The sequence below is a fragment of the Podarcis muralis genome, chromosome 6 (genome assembly GCF_964188315.1).
Source record: "Podarcis muralis chromosome 6, rPodMur119.hap1.1, whole genome shotgun sequence".
Taxonomy (NCBI): Eukaryota; Metazoa; Chordata; class Lepidosauria; order Squamata; family Lacertidae; genus Podarcis; species Podarcis muralis.
The window spans coordinates 4097585-4112474 of NC_135660.1; the positions used below are offsets into that span (position 1 = coordinate 4097585).

Sequence of the window (14890 nt, forward strand, 5' to 3'; positions counted from 1 at the left end):
CGGCCTATTCTGCAGTCATCCAAGGACTGAGGCCAGTATGCCATTTCCACATCTGAGATTATTTTCAATCTGATAATGGTGGTGCAGGAAAGGACTTGCAAGCACTGCTCTTTGCTCCACATTTCATTTCAAAACTCTTTAAATTGAAAACAATACAAACTCACAAAAAGTGTACTTTGTCTACGTGTGATTCAGATCACTGGAGTGACTTGAAGGAGGAGCTCTTTCTAACATTAGATTAGAGTGCTGCAGATCTTGTTTTCGCAGTGGCGTAGCGTGGGGGGTGCAGGGGGGGCCGGCCGCACCGGGCGCAACATCTGGGGTTAGGGCAAATCCACGGGTTAGGGGGCGCAAATCCACGGGTTAGGGGGCGCAAATTACTTGCCTTGCCCCGGGTGCTGACAACCCACGCTACGCCACTGTGTTTTCGTGGACGTATTTCACAATCTTTGTTTTCTTAATTGTCCGGTGTATTTTTTCAATGAAGCCTACAGATGAATTTTCTGATCTTCCTCTGCGAGTGGCAGAAATCACAAAAGAACAAAGACTGAGAAGAGAGAGTCAGTACCAGGAACACCGAGGGAGCATGGTTGTCACCAATGGTGGAGGTAAATGGCGCTGAGAAAAAAGCCACCAGTGCATATTTGGTTGCTCCCACATTGCATGGCAAGATTCTGGTGCGCTTCGTGGAGCATCATCTATGTCCAAGAAGTATCTTTTCAGACCTATTTTATTTTACCCCTTTGTCTTAAAAAGCTCTATATGCAGCTTAACTGGAGGAGCCAAATGGCATTTTTACGCAGCCAGGATGATGGAGGAATCTTTATTTTAGTTTCTCCTTCAAATGCTGATAAGTGGAATGACTGCAAGTAGCTCCTAGGAGAAGAGAATCCAAACAACACTTGGTTCCACTACCACAAGAAGCTGTAAAAGATTGAGGACCAGGAAACAGTAACCTTTAACTGAGGGAAATTGGGTCTCTCTGAGTTTGCTATATCTTCCAGCATAGCACCTTTAAAAAATAATTTAAAAACCTGTTGACTTGCTCCTTGTGTAATTTGCTTCTTATCTGCGCTATTCTAAAGGATTTTGGATACTGGGTCGTGCAGTATTTTCATAAGGTTTGCTGCAACAACAACATAGCAAAGCCTTATTGGGCTTACAGAAGCAGTGATGAATAAAAAATGCCCCAGTTAACATAATGAGTGGAGGGATCAATGAGAGCAGACCTTTCTGAGGTTCATGCTCTTGTTGTAGCTTTCATACACTTCTGAATGTGTGTGAGTCCCTCCCACCATCTTATTCCTTTTACAATATTTGTACCCCTTCCTCTTAACCTTCTGCTTTCTGAATTTCACGTTTTATATGTGAAGGTAGCCAAAATAAAATATAATTGCAGGCTTGACTGCAAGCATCATCTTTGGTGTTCGCAGAATAATCTAACAAACCAAAAGCTGTTCTAACATGTCATTTTACAGATTCAAGTTGGTCAGAACAGTATTGCTTTGCATGTTAATGTCCGTGTCTCACTTACCAATTCACAAAGGTGCTTCAGAGGTTTCTGAGTTCGCATCTTGATTAGAAGCCAGAAATACCCGTAACTTAAAGCACTTCTTTGGATATGGATAGCAAAAGTCTGAGCAACTTGTGTCTGCAAAATACAACATTAGATAGAATTGGGATGCAAGATGACCTTAACAGATTGGAGAACTTGGCCCAAACCAGCAAAATGAATTTCAACAGGGACAAATATGAGGTTCTGCACTTAGGCAGGAAGAACTAACTGCACAAATATAAAACGGGGGACATCTGGTTTGCCAGTAGTACATGTGAAAAGGATTTAGGGGTCTTAGTTAGACCACAAGCTTAACATTAGTCAACAGTGTGATGCAGCAGCAAAAATAAGCTAACACTGTTCTAGGCTGCATCAACAGAAGTATAGTGTGCAGATAAAGGGAAGTAATAGTGCCACTCTATTCTGCCTTGGTCAGACCACACCTGGAGTACTGCGTTTAGTTCTGGTTGCCACAATTTAAGAAGGGTGTTGACAAGCTAGAAGGTGTGCAGAGGAGGGCGACCAAGGTGATCAAGGGTCTGGAAACCAAACCTTATGAGGAATGGTTGAGGGAGTTGGGTGTGCTTAGCCTAAAAGAGGACACTTAGAGGAGATATGATAGCCATTTTCAAAGAGCTGTCACATTTGGAAAAGGAACCAAGCTAGGAAGCTGGGACCCGAACCAATGGATTCAAGTTACAATGAAGGAGATTCCAACTAGAATCATAGAATCCTAGAGTTGGAAGAGACCACAAGGGCCATCGAGTCCAACCCCCTGCCAAGCAGGAAACTAAACATCAGGAAGAACTTTCTGATGGTAAGAGCATCTTCAGCAGTGGGACGGACTCCCTTGAGAGGTGGTGGACGCTCCTTCCTTTAAGCTTAGGTTGGATGGCCATCTCTAGTGAATGCTTTAGTTGAGTTTTCTGCATTGTAGGGAGTTGGACTAGCTGGCCCTTTGCATTCCTTCCAACTCTACAATTCTACGGTTCTATAGTCTTGAGAGACTAATATTGCTACTCACCACTAATAGATCATTCTTGGCAAGTAAGCCAAAGTGCAGGTGGAAAAGAGTTTTTCAATTTAATGTGTGTTACGTAAGTGAATTGCTGTAAACTGTTCATTTCTGGTTACATTAGTGAGCAATAAAACCCTAGCAGGGTGGGATTTTTCTTTGTCTATAATGCATTCTAAAGTATGAAATGGCTCTTTGTTTAATATTAGTTGGAAATCTCCTCCCAATCAGCGGTTTTTAGAAAGAGCTTGATCTATAGTTTGCTGGCTGATTGTATGAGCCACTCTGCAGCGAGAGATTTCTTGAATAAATATGGTCAGACCTGATGGAGCTGCTGCAGTCTAAGTTCTGTTAACCCTCTCTGCGCCTCCCCCTTCCCCCAGCTGCTTATCTAATTACGGTCCTTCTCTTTGTATATGCCAAGTGGAACATGATCTGGATCAGATCGACTTTATTGACAGTTGTGTCACCGAAGAGGAGGAGGAAGAGGTGAGGCAACCCAAGTGCATGGAGTCAGACAGCCTCAGCTCACAGTTCATGGCATATATTGAACAACGGCGAATATCTCACGAGGTGGTGCTTCCTTTTAATTTGTGTGTGTGTGTGCCCCTGTGAAATCCCCTTTTATTTGTGTTGTTTCTCATCCACAGTGGCTATTATTGGTTGACTTTTAGATCTGGAGATTCAGAGTTTTTGGAACAGTCCCAATGCTGTGCTTTCAGCTACTGACTCAAAGCACTGTGCTCTGGGGTCTTGTAGGTGACCAAGGTGCTAGTTTTGACTGCAATAGAGTCTTAATGGATATCTGCTCAATTGGCCTTTCTCTCCCATGTGCTATGTCCATGGTGGTCCGTGCAACAGTCTGGGTGCAGAATCTGAGAAGTATCCAATGGGACGTCGCCTTACTTTCCTCCTGTCTCCACCCCCCCCCCTCACGTTCCCAAAAATCTGTTCCAGATTTTGAGGCTGCATGGGTCTGCAGGAGGGAGGAGAGGAAGGTGAAATCCCATTTATGTGAGCAAAAGTCTGTTCTGCCTGCACACAGACAGTTTTCCAATGCTGTATAGCCTCACCTCCCATTACCACCCCCACCCCTAAATCCAAATTAGGGTGCTGCAAGCAAAGGGGGCAAGCAAGGGCTTTTTCAGAGGTACTTGAATGTGTAATAATAATTATATGGTGCTTTGCTATCCTTTTATTGTAGGCAGTTTTATGCCACTTCATTGTATATATCAAATCCATTCTGATCTGCTTTTAAGAGTTTTCTTTTAGCTAGTCTGCATTTGCATCCTCCTTGGGTGGGTGTACCTCAGATATTGTCTCATCAGCAACCAGAGCGTGGATCCAAGTCCATCCACTAATCTCAGGAGGGGGGGGTGCAGGCCTCTTGGCCTGTTAGCACAAATCCACCCCTCCCAGTATACTGTCATGGCAATTTCTGATGCCCCAAGGGAAGGCAAAAATAAAGGTCAAGCATCTGTAAAGTATGACTTTTCTGGCTTCCTAAGAAATAAAGACATTCAACAAGTTTTGGGATTTATTCTTGGAACATAAGATTGAACAATGTACAGCCTGTGTCCTTAAGTATTGTGCTGTTTTAAATCTGCCCCGTGGTATTTCAACTGAAAGGTTACAATTAAGAAATCCAGGCTCATTTCCTTGTACCAGCGTTCTCACTTTAGAGTCTCCAGTTGTTTTGTGGGCCAGCCTAAAGGAAGCATCTCTTCCCCATAATGAGAAGAGTAGGGAGATATTTTCTTCATTTCACATAATTAGATGCATAGCTTTACAGTAACAAAAAAATTAGGTCCAGAAAACAGAACTGAATCCCCATTGTTCTGTTATATTGTGCCTTCTGGTTTTTCAAAATTAGACCAGTTTAGTTTTTATGCCACAAAATGGAGCGAGCTTCTTGAATGAATGAGCTCAGCCATTTTGGGACGGCATGCTCCTTGAGATAACAGTGTGTTTTTTTGAACCTTCTTTTTGAGCATGCTTTTTATAGGGCCAGTTTGATTACAAACACCAACTTTGAGAGTTACGTGGTTGTTCATTCTGTCATACTCTGCAATAATCCTGAATCAGTGTAAACAGGTCTTGGGGGAATGTATACAAGTGCCCTTCTATGCCACTATTAAAGTAACACTGCAGTGGCTACTTCGCTTTAAAAAAAAACACAAAAACACAACCAAACACCTGTGGTTGGAAGCAGCTAAATGACTGTAGTTTATAGGCAGTTAAATGCTCAGGCCAGTTGCCTTGTGTTTAACTCAAAAAAGTGCATCCGTCGTTGCAATTCTGAAAACTTTATAAGATTTCCCTCTTGACTGTGCTCTGCATGTGCCACTTGTAAAGAAAAAAGTACAACACATTACATATTTTGTGGCTTCCTGCAGCTCTGCAAATCCTCCGAACTAGACATGCTTGTAAGACCTTCTCTTCAGGCTGGCTTTTTAATAGATGCAGCTAAGCTGGCACAGGGGCAGTTTGGGATTTTGATGGATTCAGTGCTATGTGGGAGAACATGCCAATGTATTTTCGGATGCATGTTTCTAATCTGGAGATATATTTGAATTAATAGAGCTGTTAAAATGCTCTCCAAACGTTAGAGTGTGTGCTTTGTTTAAAGCTGAAATGCTTGACTGGTTCAAAGTAAACTTAGCAACCTTTGGGAGGGCACTTAATGGCAGTGCGCGATATAATATTGGCTCTTTTTTTGCGGTCTTAAGTGTCTCCTTTAAAACTAAGGGCAGTGGGGGTAGAATTCACTTTGGTTTTGGCCTTTTAACTGCTGTGGGCATATTGAGGGGCAAAGGACCCCCTCCTGTTACCATCTGGACTGTAGGAAAGGAAGGGCTCTTAATAAGCCTAAAATCACTAGGAAATGTTAAAGTAATACATTTATTCCTCCATGGCCTCTAATCTAAACCTTTTCTGCATTAATGGGAGGCTTGAAACAGTGGGCTGCATCCCATGTGTGCAGGCAGCCTGCACGGGATAATCTTCTACTTTGCTTAACAAGTAGCCCATTCTGCAATCGGATTACAATCTGTGCCTTCACATATATGTTACCATGCGAAACTGGGTTGAAGTGCATTTTGTTTGGTTTATTGTTGTCCCAGTGATCTCTTCCACTTCATATCCCGCGCATATGTACTTGGGGGCCCAACATAACCGCCATTATTCTCTTAAGGCTAAGCGGCAGTGAGACTTGCAGTTCCGTAATTACCGGGATGATCTTCCAATTGAGTGCACTGGGGTTCCCCCGGGGGCTGAATATGCTGCTTTTGTGTACTGTGGGATAATACCGCCATGTCTGTGGGCCAGCTTAATTGCTATTTGTTCAGTGGCTGGCTAAAAAGGTCCTTTATATTTCCCCCCCAATTTCCATTCTTGAAATTGCAGTGGCTCATATTTCTTCTGACCGTATATTAGTTCCGCAAGTCCAGTAATGAGACAAGAAGGATTACGTTGCTGCCCAAGGCATAATTCAGGAGGAGACCCGTAGGCTGCTAAAATCCAGAATTCTCTTCAGAGTTAGCGAGGGGGCGCCAGCTCTTAGTGAAAAATAAATGTGTGTGTGTGTATGAACTCAAACCACTTTAAATTACAACAGTATTTTGGAAAATAGTACCTAAGAACAAATGGGTCATTTATAGATTTTGTTTCAGTAAACGAGATTGTTAGTTTGAGAATTAGTGGCCTTTAAGATGTCTAGATCAAAATTAATTCATGCGAGAAAAATACTAGACAGGAGGAAGTTAAGGATTTTGCTTTAGGAAAATGGGTTAATTTACATTCAGTGGACGCCTTCATCTGCCCCTGCCGCAATAAAACAGCTCTTTTCAGCCACAGCGGGCACTGTAATTCTCCAACGGTTTGACTTTACCTCCGATGGCTGACTCTTCCATCGTCTCTCGAGACAGATGGATGCAAACAACCAGTTTAACAATGGTCAGTGGTGGCACTGCCATTATGGAATTTCCTCACCTTTAGGTTCAGCATAGGCTCAACATTGAACTAAGGTCAGGGCTAACTGTGGTTTATTACTTTAATCCCAGTTAGGAGTTTAAAAGTAGAATAAAACTGTAGTTTTCCTTGCTGAGGTAATCCCATCCTTGAAGGGGTGTGCTCAGGAAATTAACAGCTTGAGCTGCTTGTCGCCTTGCAAGCAGAGAGGCAGGAAAACTGTCTTGGTCACGATTTAATCTGTGCAGATGTAGTACTTAGGGCAAGCCATGATTTGCAAACCCAAATCCTGGCTTTAGGACAACCCTTAACTGCTGTTTAGGTATTCACACATTACCTTAAGCCATGGTTGATTGTTTTGTCTAGAGTGGGGCATTAGCAAACCTGTTGAAATTTTGCCGGCATATGAAATTCCATGTCCTTTTTAAGTAGTGTACCTCATGAGTAAAGTGGGTAATACATTTAAAAATAGCTCTTTTTCATCCCCATGTGAATTGAAGCTGGCAGATTTGAAAATCTAAACAAGACAACACTGAGGTTTATAAAACTGACAAGGACCAAATACTAAAACCAAATACTAAAAATTAACCCATTTTCTTACAGCACAGTGCTTCACTTCCTCCTGTCTAGTGTTTTTCTCACACTGATTAATTTCGATCTGGACAACTTAAAAGGCCACTAATTCTCAAGTTTGGTGCGATTGGTAGACTTGCTCTGGCAAAGGGAGCTGACATTTGGAACCATCCACAATGCACTAGAAATAATTATTTTTGTATCTCATTTCTTCCTTCACTAAGGGGTCACCAGTAAAACCAACACCCATCCGGGAATTCCACAGGTCAGAAGATGCCAGAAGATACTTGCATCATAATAGGTGAGTACTTTTGTCAAGAGAACAAGCTGGCCATCACAAATACTCTTTTCCAACAACACATCAAGAAGTGGTGGCAAGAATACACAGAGGAATTATACCAGAAAGATAAGGATTTCTCGTACACCCCAGGTAGTGTGGTTGCTGACCTTGAGCCAGACACCCTGGAGAGTGAAGTCAAATGGGCCATAGAAAGCACTGCTAATAACAAGGCCAGTGGAAGTGATGATATTCCAGCTGAACTATTTAAAATTTTAAAAGATGATGCTGTTAAGGTGCTACACTCAATATGCCAGCAAGTTTGGAAAACTCAGCAGTGGCCAAAGGATTGGAGAAGATCAGTCTACATCCCAGTCCCAAAGAAGGGCAGTGCCAAAGAATGCTCCAACTACTGCACAATTGCACTCATTTCACACGCCAACAAGGTTATGCTTAAAATTCTACAAGGCAGGCTTAAGCAGTATGTGGATCGAGAACTCCCAGAAGTTCAAGCTGGATTTCGAAGGGGCAGAGGAAGCAGAGACCAAATTGCAAACATGCGCTGGATTATGGAGAAAGCTAGAGAGTTCCAGAAAAACATCTACTTCTGCTTCATTGACTGTGCAAAAGCCTTTGACTGTGTCGACCACAGCAAACTATGGCAAATTCTAAAAGAAATGGGAGTGCCTGATCACCTCATCTGTCTCCTGAGAAATCTCTATGTGGGACAAGAAGCTACAGTTAGAACTGGATATGGAACAACTGATTGGTTCAAAATTGAGAAAGGAGTATGACAAGGCTGTATATCGTCTCCCTGTTTATTTAACTTATATGCAGAATTCATCATGGGAAAGGCTGGGCTGGATGAATCTCAAGCCGGAATTAAGATCGCCGGAAGAAATATCAACAACCTCAGATATGCAGATGACACAACCTTGATGGCAGAAAGTGAGGAGGATTTAAAGAACCTTTTAATGAGGGTGAAAGAGGAGAGCGCAAAATATGGTCTGAAGCTCAACATCAAAAAAACGAAGATCATGGCCACTGGTCCCATCACCTCCTGGCAAATAGAAGGGGAAGAAATGGAGGCAGTGATAGATTTTACTTTCTTGGGCTCCATGATCACTTCAGATGGTGACAGCAGTCACGAAATTAAAAGACGCCTGCTTCTTGGGAGAAAAGCAATGACAAACCTAGACAGCATCTTCAAAAGCAGAGACATCACCTTGCCAACAAAGGTCCGTATAGCTAAAGCTATGGTTTTCCCAGTAGTGATGTATGAGAAGAGAAGACTGCCTGGAAAAGACCCTGATGTTGGGAAAGATGGAGGGCACAAGGAGAAGGGGACGACAGAGGACGAGATGGTTGGACAGTGTTCTTGAAGCTACCAGCATGAGTTTGATTAAGCTGCGGGAGGCAGTGGAAGACAGGAGTGCCTGGCGTGCTCTGGTCCATGGTTTCACGAAGAGTCGGACACGACTAAACGACTGAACAACAACAACTTTTGTTCCATACGTTCAGAGCTTTAGGAATCAGCAAGGTGAATCATGCTGCAGTGTGAGGAAACATGTCACCTGATAAATTGGGTGCCATTTCTTTAGTCTTGTGATCACAAAGTGTTGCATTGTTAGCACAGGGTCCCAGAGTCTTTGCATATATTGCCTTACTGGGCCAAATGCAAACATAATGTTTCTGTCCTTGTAACCATGGTTGAGAGATCAGGAGCCCCTCAGTGTGAGGGTTTGTATACTCCTTGCCCCCTAACACGTGCGATTCCCCTCCACCATTCCCGTTCCATAGCAATGTTGCATCTGCACCTATGTTAGCAATCACCATACTTAGAAGTGGGGGTTGAAAAGTAATTTGTTATAACGATGGTTGCCATTAATTTTCGGTGTATACATATTACCAGGTCTGAAAAGGGAAATGGAGCAGGGGGTACACACAAGAGAAGAAGGAGAGGCATATGCAAATAGCCATGGTTAAGAATCTGATAACATCATGTCTGCACCAGGTTATGGTGTGTTGCTCATTATAGTACAATCCTTTTATTGGGTTGTTGGATGCAGAAGTATTTTGTCCCACATAATACATGATCGGTGTCAGCAGTAAGTCTTCACTGTTCACCATTTATGGCAATAATGCTCCCAGTTTTTGTTAAGCAGAAGCAGTGTTGCTTCATAAATGAAGCTTCGCAGCTTGTAAGGAACCATTTTTTCCAGAACAGAAAGAAGAACCTGCTAGACTATTATTCACCATGGGATGTTACAGAATAACGCTCCTTGAAATCCGAGTCTTTAAAAGGGTTTCCCCTGCCCTGCTCCCGGTTCCATAGCTGATCCAAATGTAGCAGGGACTGCTAAAACAAAGCAAATGTACTTTTTGAAGAGTTTGTGTGCTTGGTAGATAAGCTTTTAATTACCTAACCAAAAATGGGCATGATTTTGATGAGCCTGACCTGGGACCCTGGGAGCTTAAATTAGAACAAGGCATCTGAGTGGGATGGTGCCTCAGACTGGCTTATGTTAACAAAATCTCTATTGTTGGCTATCAGGATAAATATAGATCTGGTTAAATTCATGCCAGCTTAAACTGCCTTATTCATGATATTCCAAACCAAACTTAAGATTCATGGATGGAGAGCAGGAAACGGTTCGTTGGCTGCTGGTGGGGACGCTGCTAATGAATGCTGCTCGCTTTGGGGAGAACCGATGCTGCTTTACAAATTGCCATTGTCCGCCTGGATGTTTGCCTGGTCTGTTCCCCCGTCCTCAACTCATCCTTTGTAAATAAGCAGATATTACAGATCACCAAAGTGCGGCAAGTCTCCAGCACACTCTCCCCATGAGAGAGCTAAAACCCTGTGGAAGACTGACCCTGGCGCTTCCTGGTGCTCAGTGAAGTGGGGGAGCACAGGACAATGTAGTTCATTTAATGAGAATGTCATCAGCTGCAGCTAAAGTGAAGGATCTGTCAGCTTTGATAAATCTCTTTCTCCACTTTGCCGCGAGTGGGAGCTTAGTATGCAGGCCGAGAAGAGAATCTCATTTTCTTCAGAGTAGCAAAAAAGAGTATGTCACTAGAAATTTAAAAGCAAGATATCCAAATGAAATTTGATGCTTTGTGGTATACATTCAAAGTGCAAATAAACTTTTAGAGCTGAACTTGATCTTGCCATTTATGTTCTCTCTCACCCAACCTGATAATTGTGGTTAAGGGTGATTAACTACATCGGTTTTGTTCAGTTTGAATGTTTTTATTTCTGAAGAAATCCTATCTTTCTTCATCTTTTCAAAATTCCATTGCCCAAGGCAGCTGATTCTGCACTCTACTACCCATATTGAATTTAGTTGCTGTTTAGCCCTAAAACATGAACATTTTAGGCCTGGTTATCTTAATTTTACTATTTTCTTAAAAGGGTTTGCTCTGTCTACTCACATGCTGTAACATTTCTTCCATTTTCTTTTTTCCATTTTCTCTGGGTCAATTACCACTACCACCCACTGTGTATTTGTGTTTTCAGAGATGGAGATGAATTAAGACGACCTGAAAGTCTGAGCTTGACACATGACAGAGACCGACAGCAACTTCTGAGGAACTGCTTAGACCGAGCAGAAAGGTAAGGCTGTGAGTGATATGTGGTGCCCCTCATTTAAAATGAAGTGCAGGTCTGGCCCATTGTGCAAATAAGGTTTATTTAAAAGCAAGCTACAGCCGTGGCATCCTATGTAAAACTGACTGCACAGACCATTTACTGTTTCCTATGGCTTAATCACTGTGTGCATGTTCCCCCAAGGAAAATGTTTAGATAATTAGGAAGAGGCGCTTTATTATGTTAACCATCTTTTTAGAGCATTATGCACAGTGAAGGGGAAATACTTATTTTGTATCCAACAATGTTCTGTTTTGCCCCCTCAGAGGTTCGGGCGACTCATCTTGCCTTCTTTTGCTGTCCGGCACCCATAATCAGGTAATTCGTGTTGCACATTGGGAAGTGTGCTGCTTAGTGTGTAGCTCATGGGTAGGCAAACTATGGCCCGGGGGCCGGATCTGGCCCAGTCGCCTTATAAATCTGGCCCACGGACGGCCTGGGAATCAGCGTGTCTTTACATGAGTAGAATGTGTCCTTTACTTAAAATGCATCTCTGGGTTATTTGTGGGGCATAGGAATTCGTTCATATATTTTTTCAAAATATAGTCCGGCCCCCCACAAGGTCTGAGGGACAGTGGACCGGCCCCCTGCTGAAAAAGTTTGCTGACCCCTGGTGTAGCTGGTTGCTTTCTTTCTGATGCACATTCCAAATTAACGTTCTTCCAGGTCTCTCACTCGGATGCAGATCTACACAAAAGGCGCGAGCATTTAGTGGAGCGTACCCGGAGGGAAGCCCAGCTTGCTGCGCTACAATACGAGGAGGAGAAGATGAGGACAAAACAGATCCAAAGGGAGGCCGTCCTCGACTTTGTCAAGGTAGGTCAAGATAGGTTTTCAGGTTTAGTGTCCAATTCTCCAGGGAGAGGTGGTGATGGTCCCATGCTTTCCAGTTATACAGAGGCCTCAGTGCTCCCTCTCTTGCGACTATATATTTAAAGGCCAGACCTTCTCCCACCCCAGAAGAAAGTTGTAGGGGGTCACCGCTCCAAACATAGCATGGCTAGCTGTGCATGCACACACCTGTACACTGAGCGTGATAGGAACCCTCCACCACTCTGAATTAGTCTGCATGCTGAATAATCCTCTTCTGCACAGAGTCTGGCATTGCTATTAAGGTCCACACATACTGAGGGTGGGAGACAAGTGGTATTGGCACCATGTTCCGCCCCACCCCTGATTCATTTATCCATACAGGGGTTGCCACACCCCTACCCAGGAGCTGAATCTTGCCCAGATTTTGTTTTTAAGAAGTCTAGCAGCTGGTCACATGGTTTGGCAGCAGACGTGTAATAAGATACAGGCTACTTCTTCTGAAACTTGATGGGGAACTACCGTATTTTTCGCACCATAGGACGCACTTTTTCCCTCCTAAAAAGCAAGGGAAAATGTGTGTGCGTCCTATGGAGCGAATGCAGGGGGAGGCAGGTGGGAAAAGCCCCCAAGAGCCGCACAAAAGCTCCGTGCGCTCTTGCGGGCTTTTCCACAGGAGGGAGAAGGGACTGACTGGCCACATCAGTCCCTTCTCCCACCTCCCAGGAAAGCCAGGAGAAGCCGCGATCTCTTTAAAGGAGTTGCGCGGCTTCTGCAGGCTTTTGCAAGAGGTGAGGGAATCCCCCCACCTCCCAGGTAAGCCAGAAGAAGCCGTGCAGCCCTTTTAAAGTGCGTGCGGCTTCTGCCGGTTTTGCGGGAGGTGGGGGAATTCCCCCACCTCCCAGAAAAGCCAGGAGAAGCCGCGATCTCTTTAAAGGAGTTGGCGGCTTCTGCGGGCTTTTGCGAGAGGTGAGGGAATCCCCCCACCTCCCAGGAAAGCCAGGAAAGCCCTGCGCAGCGTCTCCCGGCAAGGAGAGGCTGCACGGGGCTAAAGGAGAAGCCAAAACAGCGAGCGGGATCCATCCCGCCCCCTGCCTTGGCTTGCTCCATAGCTGCGCGCAACCCCTCCGACAAGGAGAGGCTGCACGGGGCTATGGATTATTTAGCCCCACGCAGCCTCTCCCGGGAGGGGGAGGCTGCACGGGGCTAAAGGAGAAGCCAAAACAGCGAGCGGGATCCATCCCGCCCCCTGCCTTGGCTTGCTCCATAGCTGCGCGCAACCCCTCCGGCAAGGAGTGGCTGCACGGGGCTAAAGGAGAAGCCAAAACAGCGAGCGGGATCCATCCCGCCCCCTGCCTTGGCTTGCTCCATAGCTGCGTGCAACCCCTCCGGCAAGGAGAGGCTGCACGGGCCTATGGATTCTTTAGCCCCAGGCAGCCTCTCCCGGGAGGGGGAGGCTGCATGGGGCTAAAGGAGAAGCCAAAACAGCGAGCGGGATCCATCCCGCCCCCTGCCTTGGCTTGCTCCATAGCTGCGCGCAACCCCTCCGGCAGGGAGAGGTTGTGGGCAGCCTGTACGCTGCTCTTTGGGGCTGGGGGGGGGAAAAAGATTTTTTTCTTGATTTCCCCCCCTAAAAACTGGGTGCGCCCTATGGTCCAGTGCGCCCTATGGTGCGAAAAATACGGTAATAGTTCAGAAAGGGTTTAAGGTTTTGCACGACTGGTTGTTTAATGATAGGCCCTGCTGCTTGCTCTGTTTTACTGGAAATTAGTTTGCTTTCGTCACCATTGGGGTTTTCATCACCCTCCACACAGTGAGCTCTTTGAGTGGGGGCTTAGAGGACTGTCTCCCAGAACACAGAATAGCTGCATCAGACTGTGGCTGCACATTAGGTGGAAGAAACGTATCACAGAAAGTGGTGAAGATCAGGAATGATTTGGGATATAGTTTGTTTAATGGGGTCTTCCAATTTCATATTTTTGTAACGGATTTATTGTCATTATGATGCAATGTAGTGACACACACTGAGATGGAGAAGTTGTAGACCAACCCAGCTTTACAGTAGTAGATTTAGGAGAATGCTGATGTATTTGGTTCCAAAATTGAGTTACCTAAGAAACAAAATGCCAACTCTAACCTCTTTCTCCTAGGCAGGTGGGTTCTGTTCACAGGTCAATAAAATGGTTCAGCTTAGGAACTGCTTATGTTCGTGGAACATTTCTTGCCCATCTTGCCACCTTATTTCCTATTTACCTGAGCCTGCGTGCTTTTCCCTAGTAAATTGCTCCTTTTCATTCTTCCAAGCAAAAGGCATCCCAGAGCCCTCAGAAGCAAAGCCCTCTGGATAGCGAGGTAAGAACTAAAGCTATAAACCACCTTATTGTCATTTCCTAAGCTCTTTATGGGGGGGTGTCCCTCTTTTACCGAGGCTACAATCACTGGATCTGACTTAAATCTGTTCAGGAATGAAGTGTAAGCATAGAGTTTAAAGATCACTACTGTGCCGCAGCAGAGAGATGTCTCTTGGGTTTGCCTTCTCCCCACCCCCACCCCTGTTTTGACGTTGATTGGACTGTGAATTTGTCCATGTAGTCTGTGTCCTGTAAATGTGGCAAATGTATGTAAATAGACCTTTTTATATCTGTTCCAATATCTTTCTTGAAACAGTAGAGCTGACGTGAGAGCAGATAATATATTGAGAATATTAAAAAGCACTTTTGGAACTGCTGGTCCTTCAGCCATGTCACCATCAATCAAGAACTAAATCCAGCCTGAACTTCCAAGTTGTCATTGAACTGGTGGGTTGGCCACCAGATCCAAGGCTTTTTGCATTGCTTAACTGAACAGTCAAGCTCTGCTTTTGCACACTTGCTTCTTCTCTGCAAGTGCACTTGCGTCAGAGCACAGGTTGGCTTCACGGCATGCTCTGTTCGCTGAGTTTTAGCAATTGCACCAGTCTTCGCTCGCTGGGCACCCTCCATATGTTTTGGATTACAGCTCCCATCACCTCATCTTAAAAAGATATTGTAAATCTGGAAA

General features: G+C 44.6%; 1 protein-coding gene across 9 annotated transcripts in view; it reads left to right on the forward strand.

The window, feature by feature from the left end:
• Positions 1–14890, forward strand: part of LRCH3 (leucine rich repeats and calponin homology domain containing 3) — a 99648-nt gene that overhangs the window by 55240 nt on the left and 29518 nt on the right. For 6 of the 9 annotated variants that reach the window (XM_028731919.2, XM_077929626.1, XM_028731918.2 and 3 more), the window contains exons 8-14: positions 488–608; positions 2995–3143; positions 7337–7413; positions 10913–11008; positions 11308–11359; positions 11708–11857; positions 14156–14203. In XM_028731919.2, the coding sequence (XP_028587752.2) occupies positions 488–608; positions 2995–3143; positions 7337–7413; positions 10913–11008; positions 11308–11359; positions 11708–11857; positions 14156–14203 (693 nt within the window). The remainder of the gene's footprint in view (positions 1–487; positions 609–2994; positions 3144–7336; positions 7414–10912; positions 11009–11307; positions 11360–11707; positions 11858–14155; positions 14204–14890) is intronic. The other 3 variants (XM_077929627.1, XM_028731921.2, XM_028731924.2) reach the window with 2 other exon arrangements.